Source organism: Leptopilina boulardi, unplaced genomic scaffold (assembly GCF_019393585.1).
Source record: "Leptopilina boulardi isolate dan_hultmark-lab unplaced genomic scaffold, ZJU_Lbou_2.1 LbouV2_123, whole genome shotgun sequence".
Classification (NCBI taxonomy): Eukaryota; Metazoa; Arthropoda; class Insecta; order Hymenoptera; family Figitidae; genus Leptopilina; species Leptopilina boulardi.
The window spans coordinates 2,602,791-2,615,740 of record NW_026137667.1 but is presented as its reverse complement, the minus strand read 5'-3'; the positions used below and the strand labels follow the sequence as shown (position 1 = coordinate 2,615,740).

The 12,950-nt window shown below is 30.3% G+C and overlaps 1 protein-coding gene across 2 annotated transcripts in view; it reads left to right on the top strand.

The window, feature by feature from the left end:
- Positions 1-450: 450 nt before the first annotated feature.
- Positions 451-12,950, top strand: part of LOC127289861 (Fanconi anemia group J protein homolog) — a 41,239-nt gene continuing 28,739 nt past the window's right edge. For both annotated transcript variants that reach the window (XM_051318098.1, XM_051318090.1), the window contains exons 1-3: positions 451-618; positions 1,369-1,718; positions 1,839-1,950. In XM_051318098.1, the coding sequence (XP_051174055.1) occupies positions 561-618; positions 1,369-1,718; positions 1,839-1,950 (520 nt within the window). In that variant the 5' untranslated portion in view covers positions 451-560. The remainder of the gene's footprint in view (positions 619-1,368; positions 1,719-1,838; positions 1,951-12,950) is intronic.

Genomic DNA, 12,950 nt, shown 5'->3' with positions numbered 1-12,950 from the left:
AGGCGCAACAACAATATTAATAAAAATTAAATTAATGCTAAAATAATTTTTCTAATTTTACTCTATTTCAGATTGAGTTTAATTATTAATATTATTATTTATTAAATTACACTATTAAAATAATTTCTTTCATTAAAAATATGTAGAAATCTCTATGAAAATTGCTCAGGGCACTAGAGTTTTATTCTCCAGCACTGATGAAAATCTAAACTGGCGTGAAGTTTGGCATAAGTACACAATTCAAATTATTTCTTTCTTTTATAACAAATATTTCTATTTTATTTGTAAAATATTCGCAAAATAACGTTAAAATATTATTACGTTACTAATAAATAATAGTTATTTATTAATTAAATCATTTTTTAGTGTAGAATTTGCATTATTGAGTTTGTGAAATTTGAATTATATCGATATCTCGCATTCGATTCTGAGCGAGACTTGTGCAGGTCACATGACCAAAGTAAAGCGTGTGTCGTTTGTTTGGCGCCTTTCAGCATTGGATGTGTATTGCTTGTTTTAATTAATGTGATAAAAGTGATTAAAATGTTGGAATATAAGGAATGATAAGTTGGATTGCAGCATTAATAGTGACATTATCGTTTTATATAATAATCAAACGTGAGTATTGTTTTATATCATCTTTATATTGCCATGTGTAGTTGACACGAAAAGTGAGGTTATGTTTACCTCTCCCGGTGCATTTATTTTATAATAATAATGAAAATTTTGTTACTACAGGTCAATATTATTTGTTAGTTTAATATTTAATGAAAATAAATCATTTTCATGATAAACATAATATGTATATTGTTTTTTTTTTTGCATCAGAATCGTTTTCTCTGCGTCATGTTATCACATTTATTATTTTCAGAAATTCATTAAATTCGTTATCAAATTTGTTCCTTAGTACATTTTTTTGTCATTATTTTTAGAAATTTGGATAATTTACAAGAGAAATGGAGAAACAATGTTAAAAATTAAATATTTATTACATTTTATAAATATTTTTACAATTATTGATATAGATGAAGAACATTTAATTTCTGTACATGCATTATTATTTTTTTTTATTGGATTACATAAAAATAGTTTATTAAAAATTTCTTGAATTTTTATTTTCTATTACAATTGGTTTTATTTGTGAAATGATGTTTTTTTACAGCTTTTGGTTTTTTTTTAAATATTTTTTTTTGGTAAGAATTTTTTAGTTAGTCCTTGTTTTTTTTCAGGTTTATTAAAAATTTCTTAAATTTTTATTTTCTATTACAATTCGTTTTATTTGTGAAATGATGTTTTTTTTACAGCTTTTGGTTTTTTTTAAATATTTTTTTTAGTAAGAATTTTTTATTTAGTCCTTGTTTTTTTCAGATTATAAGAACGGTAAAATGGATAATGACGAGTTTTTGTCGGAAAGTGAAGAGGAGAAAATTGAATATGGGAAGAGAAAAGGAAATTTTGATTGGGAGGCTTTTAAAAGTAAACCAAAATCAGAATTTAAGAAGAAAATTTTTGACAATTCAACCCAAAGTTTAAGTGATGGTTTCATTGAATTAACCGACGATGAATCTGATAAAAGTGATAGATCATCAACCATTAGAGGAACTGATATAAAATTCGAAGCACCACGAGTTCTGATACATAACATTCTCACAATTGCAAAGGTGTCTGTCGATATGCCAGTAAAGCCTTACCCTTGCCAAACGGCAGTCATGAATATGGTAATTATTTTTATTTATTTTATTTAAATATCAAAAGTTCTTAGGGTTTAATAAATTGTAAAATATTTTGATTGTATTTATTGAATATATATATATATATATATTTTTTTTTATTTACAGTTAATAAAAGGCTGTACGAATAAACAAAATTGCCTCTTAGAGAGTCCTACGGGAAGTGGTAAAACATTAGCCTTACTCTGCAGTGCTTTAGCTTGGCAAGATAATTTTGCTAGTGAGTTTTTGAACAATCTTGCATGCTATATAAAGCAATTTTTCTATTTTAAAAATTATGCATTAATTAATATTATTATTGAAACTTGATTTTCAATTAAAGATATAAATTTTTCTACGAAAACAATTTTTAAAATTGAACCCACATATTTAAAGTATATATTATACAGAAAGATAATATAATTGTCCTTTTTCCTCGAAGAAGTAAAACTTTAATGAAAGGTGCAATTGCTATCCTATATACATTGGTTAGGTTATAAGCAAACAAGTTTCTAATATTCAAAATTCGCACGGTTCCCGAAAATTTCACGAGTCCGTCGAAAAGAGCAGCTGCTCTTTTCTATATACACGAAACTTGGTGGTGAGTTAACGACCAAGCGTCACGAGACAATCCCCAAAAGAAACGCGTCTACGTTGGTTATATAGAATAGATAATATAAAGATCGAGCCATGAAAGTCGACACAAGTCTCTTGATTTAAACAATAGTCAGCTTCTCCATTATAAAACTGCTTTATATAAATTTAGGCTATTTCTTCGTTTCTCTTCACAGTATCGTCTTCTTGATTCTTCTTCTTCTTTCTCTCTTTCGTACCAGTTAAAATAAATGGTTACCCTCTTGATCCCTAGTGGATTGCTTGTTTCTATACTCAAAACGAATGGAAATAGCTCTTTATTTTTAAATTGACAAGGAAAGAGGAGAAATTAACAGTTTTGTGACACGCTATTTTGCGATTCTCAATGTATATAGATGGAGGAAATTAAATGAACCCATATTTTTACAGTCCCTTTTGGATTAAAGGACAATTTTGATGTTTCTTGAGGAGCTCGATTGTCTCCAGATTTTATGACTGTCATTTCGAAGTCTTCTTCATTGCCCGTCCCACTCGCGATATTAACTTCAGAGAATAGTTATGTCAAACTATATATATGCTTCATTGTTTTTGATGAATCTTCAAATCAATTCATTTTATTTGAAAATTAAATTTCAAAAAATTTTCCAAATTGCTTTTTTCAAAAAAAATAATTTAATTATCTTGTTAATATATTTTCATATTTGGCCTTATATATATATACTTATATCACAAACTACGTTTCCTTGTTTATTGAAAATTAAATTAAATTCAATTTAAATGACTAAATTATGATTAGAAAAAAATTAATTAAAATTTAAAGAGACATTGATAATAATTGGTATACAAGGTTTGTGTTTTTTTGTATTTATATGTATATATATAGAAATTGTATACAAGTTTCATGATGTGATTTTCCAGCACGTAACGTAGAAAGTTATGGAGCATATATAGAAAAAGCAGAAACTGTCTATTTAGCGATTCCCAGCTACCATATTAATTTAAATTATTTAAGTATTTATTTCTTTCTAATGACTCTCCCGAGTCTTGTTCACTTTACCTCTGTCTCTCACGTCACTAATGGCGTGCGATTCGCGCATTTTCTAAACAATTATACGCGCCTTTACGATGTATTTGTATATACATTTCTACCAAATCGGGTTCCAGAAATGAAACTCGTAAATTTCATAACTTTTGATTTATTTTATATAATCAAAACTGATTTATTTTTTTATTTATAAAATATATTAATTTATTATTCTTTACATTATTTTTATTATATTATTCAGGATAAAGAAAATAAATTTTCAAAAGTTAGTTTTCAAGTTTGAAAATAATTATTTAAAATAAATTTTTTTATTTGCTTTTAATTCAAGTTTTGCTGAGGAGGTTACAATTGTTTAGTAAATGGTCGAAACTAACGAAATAATTATAAATCAAGTGAGCAAGTTTCTGTCGAACTGCATTTTCGGTCTAATGGATCTTATCTAATGCTTATCCAACTCCTAATCGAAAACCGACGTCCATTAACTTGCATCTCAGTGGTAGTTTGAATGTTTACTAGAACTTGGAAACGGGTCGTTGTGCAGCAGTTCCTTTGATAAGGTTCGAGAAAATTAAGGGGGTCGCAAATCGTATTCGATGATTCACCATTTCATCCTCTCTCTCTATATATATATATTTCTTCTCAAATTTCAATACATCGTTATATTCACTATATCAAATTTACTTTATTTTACATCTAATTCAAAAATAAATATAATAATTCTTTCAATTGAGGGTTCATCTCATTATTTTTTCTCGGTAAATTTTTTGTGCTTATAATTCATTTTTACGTGTTATTCGTCTTTAAAAATGAAGCTTAATAATCACTCGCAACATTTTTCAACAGGAAATCCGAACCGCTTTTAACAGCTCGGACGGAAATGATCGCGTGCGATTTTCGGTCTCGACAAATTAAACGTTTCCCAACGTTAACATCATATTTGCGTGCTATAGTATTTAATTCTTATATATATATATTTTTTTTTAAAAAAAACTTTTTTTTAGTGAGCAATCCCTGACGATGTTCCGAATTCTTGGAACAGGTTGATGAAAACACACCCCCACACTTTTTATGTATACAAATTCCGAGATCATGGGACGAGTCCTTCGTATATTGTCATGACATAATTTATAAAGCACACGACTTCTCAACTAGCACGCGAACTGTCGCTCTCTCCCTAGATAATCAAATACACAGGCATTTATGTATATATATATATGTGATTGCGCCTTATCTGCTTGTGAAGTTGTAAAAGGTACCGTTTATGACCCGGTAGCCATGACGTTATTGCGCACAAAAGTCAAAGTCGTTTTTATAATCTAAAGCTCGTTTTCTTCTATATTTTTCAAAAATTCCCGAGGGAATTGTTCAAATAATTATTTTTTGTTCCCATTTTAAAAACAGAATTTCTATAAGTATTTACGACATTAAATGAATAAATCAACTACTTCTCCAAGTTTTTGATTCATTTGAAATAATTTAGATTTTAAATTTTCTAGGCAAAATTTTCGATTAAAAAATAAAAATGTATAAATTCTATTTTATATGGGAGTAACACGAGCACGCGATATTCTCAAAGCCTGGCATCTATTTCTCGTTAATAATTACTTGAATCTAAAGTCAAGAGCACTCCACACGGAAACAGAGGCATTGATATCGGAGTGTGTCATTGGTGCGGTGCACGCCACATAATCCCTTTTTCAAATATATTTCAAACAATTTATATATTATTCTGTTTGAAACTAAAACTGTCATGCCTCTGGCTCGAGTGCTGGTACAACTATCCACCAAAAAACTTGAAACTCATTTAACCAGTTAAACTCGTATATATAAATTAAATTGTTTCAAAAGAAAAAAAAAATGGAGAGAGAGAGCAAGTTTAGTCGATAACATTCAACCCCTATTATTCTACCATGTCATTAGATATATTTTTTTTAAATCTAAAATAATGTAAGCTTATAATTGTTGTCAGGCAAAAACTTAGAGGAATAATAATTTTTTCTAATTCGAAAGCACGCGAAAGCACTTCTTAAAAAGTTTAGAATTCATCGACTTTTTATGATTCCTTATTTCTCTTAAATCTTTTTTATTTTAGATATATATTCAAAAAGGGAACAATTAAATTCTTTTGTGAAATTTCGTTGATTGTGATGATAATATATATATATATTGTGCGAAAACTTATAAAGTTGATCTATAGAATGAGAAATAAGTTTTGAAAGTTTATCGCGAAATCGCATGCCGGATAATGTCACTTTATTACTAAGGTAGAACGTCTGCTGTGTAAGAAGTTTCCGAACAAGCGGTAGCAACGAGAACTATTGTACGACAGGAAACTTGTGGAAGTCATAATAATTATTGGCGAATGCGGAATTATATATTGTGTCGCGGCAACATGCAACTATAAGGAATATATGCGACTTCTCTCTGCGATGATGTTATGACATTAATAATGTCCTTCCTGTGCTGTGCGCACCTACTATTATCAGGGTGTCTTAACGGTCAGGGATGTCAGGAAATTTTCTGCAATTTAAGATTCCAGTTTTTTTTTTTTGTTTTACCCAAAAATTGCCGACAAAGCATTGTCGCCCACATGCTGATTTGATTTCTAATCGTATAAAATGAAAGTGCATCAGAGATTCCCATGGTGCAAGTTTGCGGAACTTGGTATATAGTTGATTTTTTTTTTCTGAATGGACCGGAACAGAGGTAGACTGAGGCAATGACGAAAAATCAGTGCAATGAGAGATTCGTTTTTGAATTTGAAATCTTGAAATGCATCGTATTTAGCGAATGAAACGAAGAACGGTAGCCGCAATGGACCAGTGAGGCTACCCGCAGAGCCTCTGCTACTTGCTGGCAGCTCCCCGAAGAAAAGACAAAGGCAAGCTTCTCTTTCATCATGCCGACATTAAGGTATATATATATATAAACCATACGTCCTCGGGACAATACGGTTATTCGCATGCGGGTCCAATGGATCTCACGTCGCTTCTGTACTTATACGACTCACACAATCTCTACAAACTGGCCTTCCAAACGCGCGCCGTCCAATTTCTTCATACCGTCGAGAGCCACTCTCACACACGCCAAAAAGAGTTCTCTAGCTTCGAATACGGGCCCTTCTTGTTGTACGCACGACGACCAGAGATTGCTCTCCAGATATTGAAAAAAGGGAGAAAAATTCCAAAACTTCAAAATCGAATGTGGTTCAAAATTTTTTGATTCAAAAATGGTTTTAAAACTGAATTTCGTTTGCAAATAAATAAAATTACATAAGTGTAGAGGCCTCTCTGGTTCGATAATGGAATACAGTGAGGGCGCGCAGTGAGACCGTGGGCAAGTCCCGGATGGACTCGTGGAAGATAAGAGACCCCCCAATGCCTTGCCGGGCGCCGGCGGTTCGCATCGAATCCTCAACTTCTCTCTGGGGTGGTCCCCAACGTTCTTCTTCGCGATCCCCCCCCCCACCCCGCGGTTTTCCTTTTATATACGCTTCGTCGCTCTCTTATTCTTATCTTTTCTCCCTCTCAGCCTCGTGCAAATCGGTCCTTTTCAATTCTTGTTCTTTCTCGCTCCTTTTCTTTTTTCTTGTTTCGAAGTCGATCGTGCCCAAGTGGTGATAGCGACCTCGCGAGGTCCGTCGATTGCAAACGATCGGCGCTCCTCGGCGTCGTTCGCTTCCCTCCGGCGCCCGCCGATCTTCCAAGAAGGGCCTCTCGATTCCTCGCAACGATGACTTATATAATTCTACTGTGTGTGTGTCTTCTCTCTTTCTCTCCCTCCCGATTCTTGGACTTACTCTCCAAGATCCACTTGATATACAAGACCTAACGCCAGATCGTTTCCACAGACTTGATTTCTGCATTCTATTTTATTCATTGCTATAAATTCAAACCGGATCCTAGATTTCGTTTAAATATAATTTTTTTCGGGAGAAAAAGAAATTGCAATCGATAAAATGATTTCGATTTGCATATAGTTTAAATAATTTGAAGCATTACGGAAGGTCGCTTATAAGTATTTATCAGGGCAATGGCAACATGTAAAGATCTTTATCCCAAGCGTGTTAACTAGGTTTGCGTTCGTGTTCTTGAAGCCCCCTCCGAAGGCGGCAACACGAATCGACCTCGCCTCGTCGACCTGATCCTTAAACTTATTTCGAGTAATCTTAACCAAAAATCTTTCATCGCGTTAAAACTAAACAACACGGCTTCCGCTGACAGTTCAAGCCACTCATTTGCTATGATTAAAAATTTCATAAGTCAAGCCAGCTGTGAGACTATTATAAACACTTGTTTCTTCAAATATATACTTATCTCACAATCAACGAAAGTTTTAGGAAAAAATTTACTATGTTCATCAAAATTTCGTTTTTTTAAAAAAAAACTTACTATTATTGAGCTAGGATAATGGGATAATTTTGAAACCACAATTTAATCACGCTAATACTTGTGAAAAGAAATATATATATAGGGAAAGTACGTTTTTGGCGGCACCTGCTGATAAATCTACGCACGCACGAGGCGCTTACAAACGGCGCGATCATAGTTGGTTCAGGGAGACGTGCTTTTATATATATGAATAAAAAGTGAGAAAGAGTAAAGCAAGAGGCGAAGAGAAAAAGAGAGATGAGTGTGGGAGGGAAAAAGAAAGCGGCATCTTTGATCTTTTGCACACATTATATACATATAGAGGTGCCACTCACACTGCGGTATTTTCTCTCTATAAGAGAGAGAGAGAGTGAGTATATATAGGAGAGATAGAGCTTTAAAATATATGTCTGTCTTTTATACATTCACACGGAGTAGATCTATACATAATACGTAAAATTCAGTATTTTATAGTATACCCGGGCAGTACTTATACGAACTTTAGATAATTCGAATACACTTCGCAAATTCAAAAATTCTATACAGTTTAGAAAATTGCTTCTTTCCTTCCTTGAAATGAAACATTTGTGGGAATTTTCACTACATGGAGAAAAATGGAAAAACGAATACACGCTAAAAAAACTTTGTATAAACTAACGAAAATAATCTCTGGAATAGTTATAAGTATAGTTAATATCGCCTTAGCGATAATCCATTTTCGCGAGAATAGAGAAAATAAAATTTTCTATGAGATTTAACTATACTAAATATATATTATGAATAGAATATAAATACAATATCTCTGAAACAGTATTTATTTTAACTATCATAGGAGATATTCAATTTCCTTAAGAAAATGAAAATAGTGACTATATTTAAACTTGTTAAACGTTATAAGTAATCTATTAAATAGATTTCCTTATTTTTTAAATATTGTACTTTTGCTATGTCACTGTTCATAAACTTTTTAGCGTGTACAAGTAACTTTTACTATATTTTAAAAGTAAAACCGGAACTGCCGGCAGTTGCTGTGCATTTCTGGCAATTTTTACTATACAGAAATAGTAAAATTTACTATGTCCGGAATAATTTTTACTATCTTAGAAGTTAATTTTTTCTATTTCTGCTGTAAAAATTGCCAGTTTCAGTTTTATTTTTAAAGTATATAGTAAAGTTACTTTATTCGTTTTTCGTAGTAGCCCTCTATCCGCATTTTTTTATTACTATTTATATTTTTTGTTCGGAAGTTCAAAAACTACAATTTCATAGTTAAATAGATCATTATAATAGTAAAAGTTCTAAACGCTTTTTAAAGTGATTTTATTATTTTTTTATTGAATGACTTATATGTTAACAGTCGCGGCTAAACATAACGGAATTTAATGAGCCCGTTAATGAGTTTCAAAGTTTACATAAACGTTTAATCATTAACTGCGAAGTTACCGGGTTATACGTTTCATGCCCTAATTTGTTTACAAATCATTATTTATGACTTCCTTGCAAATTTTCTCATATTAATATCCTTTTTACTATTATTATATATTCCTTTTCTGTTAGATCGTGTATTTATATATCTTCAGTTAAGGTATTGATCACTAAAATTTATTTTATTTATTAATTCATCAACATTGAAAAAGTAGTTTAAAGAATAGGTGCGAGATAATCTCGCATAATACAGTAAAAGAAAAAAAAAAAATTTTTGCGAACGGAAGTCTCGGCGTGGTTAAATCTCGGCAGTTAAAACAAGTATATACGGAGAATGTCTTTGGATATAATGTGCCCACAGCAGAAAAGAATTCTTCCTCTCTTATGTTTGTGTCAGTGCTTTTAAAGAGGAGGAGCGCCTCTACTGTATATAGAGAGGAAGTGAATACTAATTAATGACTCTTAATTTTTTTAATTACCCTCACGAATGCAACAATCGTCCACAGGCGCGCGTTACGTATTCACTTCGTATTATTCGCAATATATTATTATTATTATTATTATTATTATTATTATAAATGCATGTATGAAAGCCACAAAGAATTTGTTTTCTGCGGGTCCTTTGTAATTTTTTTTCTTCTCTCAATTAATCTCCACTAATTCGATCATCCTTTAGTTCTGTATTAAATTACAGTAGTCTCTATTCCATTCATAAAAATTATACAAAGCTTCATAATTCGCTATTCTATTGTAAAAATAATAATTAATAAAAAATTTAGAATTTGGAGTATATATTGCAAAATTTGTGTAGTGATGGAATTAGGAGGGGAAAAAATGGTTAATTTTCAAAATTTTTGTCTAATTAGGAGTATTTTAATTTTTTGAATCTTGTACGGACTGCTGCTGCCATCTTCTCACGTCTCCCGTAAACTGCTTGTTAGAGAAAGTTAGCTCGGTTTCGAACCACTCTTTTATTTAGCTGGAAATTTAAAAAAAATTTTAAACAAATTTTAACAAATTATATTTCCATTTGGATTTTTATTAATTTTCATTTATTTAATTATTTTGTTTTCGAATTTTTTAAATATTAATTATATTTAAAAATTAATTATTATATTTATGTTTTTTTTTATTATAGTGCATGTAAAATTTTTTTTTTATAATTTTTAATCCCGTATTTTTTATGTATAAAGAAATATAGAATTTCAATTTTTGCCATATTCAAAGATACAGATTTTAAATTTAGAATCGTCTTTTTAAAATATATTCGTATAGACAAAAAGGTTATTAAATATGAGAAGTAATACGCGATATAAAGAGGGTATATATATATATATGATAAAAAAACGCATTAAATTTGCATATTATATATATAGCTATAGACTTTGAAAAAGAGCTTTTTGTCTTCTTGACGATTTATAAAACCATATATGTATATATATATATAGATTCTCTTTCTTTTCTTTTGAGATTACTCTTTTCCTTTCTAGTTACTTTGTGCGCCATAGTATAAAGTATTCTTTTTGGCGAGAGAGATAGATCCGAAAGCCAATTTCGATTGGTTTTATTAGATGTCTTTCGATATCCGTAGTGCGCACAGCGCTTTCCTCTTTAACGTCCACATAGAGTTTTCTTTGTAAAGTAAAGAATTCCACTTATAAGCGGAGTGCGATTTTCTCCTTTTTCTGACAAAATATATCCATTGTTGTTCTACTTCCATTTCAATCGACTTTGATGTCTTTTATATATGCGCGCAAAAATTGAACGATGAGAGCTATTTTAGAAAATTAATTATTTAAAATTTTTTTTAAGTCTCCTAAAAAATTATATTGAAATGAATTTCATAAACGATTAGTGGACTTAATAATTTATTTAAAAAATAATAAAATCTCAAATTTTAAGATTAGCCTAGCCTTCCTTTTTGCCTTAAATACTATTTTATTGCGATTAAAAGACAATAGAAAACTTTTATGTATATATATATAAATAAATAGTGTTGAATGTCAGAGAAAGTAGAACAGAAGTTCATGGTAAAGTCCTTCAATTTTTTATTTTCCTCCAGAAACAAACTTTTGAAGAGAGTGAAAAGTTATCGAATTTCTAACAAGTTTTCGCGCAAGGAATTTGTATTTAAATATTTCATGATACTTGTATAAATAATTAAAATATTAAAAGCTTTTAATTTCAAAATTTATAATCTATATTAAAAGCGTCAAATACTGAATTTATTAATTGCATTTCAATATGCAATAAATAAGCATTTTATGATTGTAATAAATTTTTTTTTTTAAATTTAATATATGAAAAATCAAAATTTAATTAAACCTTCTGTTTTACTTTCTAGATAAAAATTAAATTTACTGGAAATAATAATAATTGTTATTAAATAAACACATAATTTTTCCGAATTACACCAAAATTTTAATTAACTTCAGTAATGAATATTGAGAGAAACATTAATATAATTTGCATTTGAGTTTGATGTATAATTATAAATCCAATTCCGTCGTATATAATGTAATATTGTTTTCAAAAATATACAGAATATACCCTCTCGCAAATAGATATATATATAATTTCATCAGTCATACAATGAAGTTATGTAATTTTGTTAAAAGATATTTATTTCATTTATTATTATTATTATAGTGAAAATTTTTTTAACAAAATTTAAAAAATTTTTGATGAGATTGTAATATTTGCGCAATTCTGATGAATTATAAAACGAGAAAAGTATTAGAGAAAAAAATATAGGAAACGAAAGCGAGAAAAAACCTAAAAATAATTGGCGTACTGGGAAATGGTAAACGGAGAATAAAAAAAGGGTAAAAATGAAAAGAAAGATATAAACCCTCCTACATCCATTGCACTGTTGCTGAGGCTGTGTACCGACATCGCGAACGCGATACACGATGGCGCGCATTGTGCCATAAAGGCATTGTTTTCTACGCTAGGAATCCCGGATTCCGGGACTTGGAACACGGAACCCAGTTGGTTGTTCATTTCGCCTTTACTTCCTCTTTCGTATATATATATACACTCATTCGCTTCCAGGCGCATTTTTAATTTCCATTGTTGTCACAAGAGATGGTGCATGGCATACCCGCCCACGTCGAGTGACTTTCTTGTCGCGAACATTATACTCTCATTTCAACAACTCACACTCTCTCGCGAAATTCATTACACGTATATATATATATATATATATATATATATATATTTCTATTCATTCTCATTTTTGACTAAATTACATCAGTTTAGCTAAATTTACAGCTACTAGTTAATAGCTCTTTCTATTTTGGATATAATTATCTTGTTAAACATGTATTTAGATATTTGATATAGTTATATGGTTCATATAGCGGATGTTGCTTCTATACTTTAACTTTTAAATTAATTTGCCTCTAATTTGGTTTAACTAACAAATTTTGTTTGGTTGCTACAAGAAATCTGTATTATTGCACTAATAATATATTTGTTACAACAAATTTTAGTTTTTACAACAATACAAATTTATAAAAATTTTGTTGATGTTTAGTAAATACACAATTCATATTTTTCTCTGTGAACTTTATGGTTATTTCTAGCAATATTTGGTTATTGGTCTACTATTTTTTCTATGGTGCTATATACTTGGATGTTTCATACCGAACAATAGAATGATGTGTGTACATGTTTATCGTTATAAAGTGTACGTGGATAGAAGCCCCTACGTTCTAATTAACCGATTCTCATTACGTAGTCGCGCTGTCGCGTTGCGAGCTTGAGTTTAATGAGACCACCGCGAGCTTCTGTATATATACGATC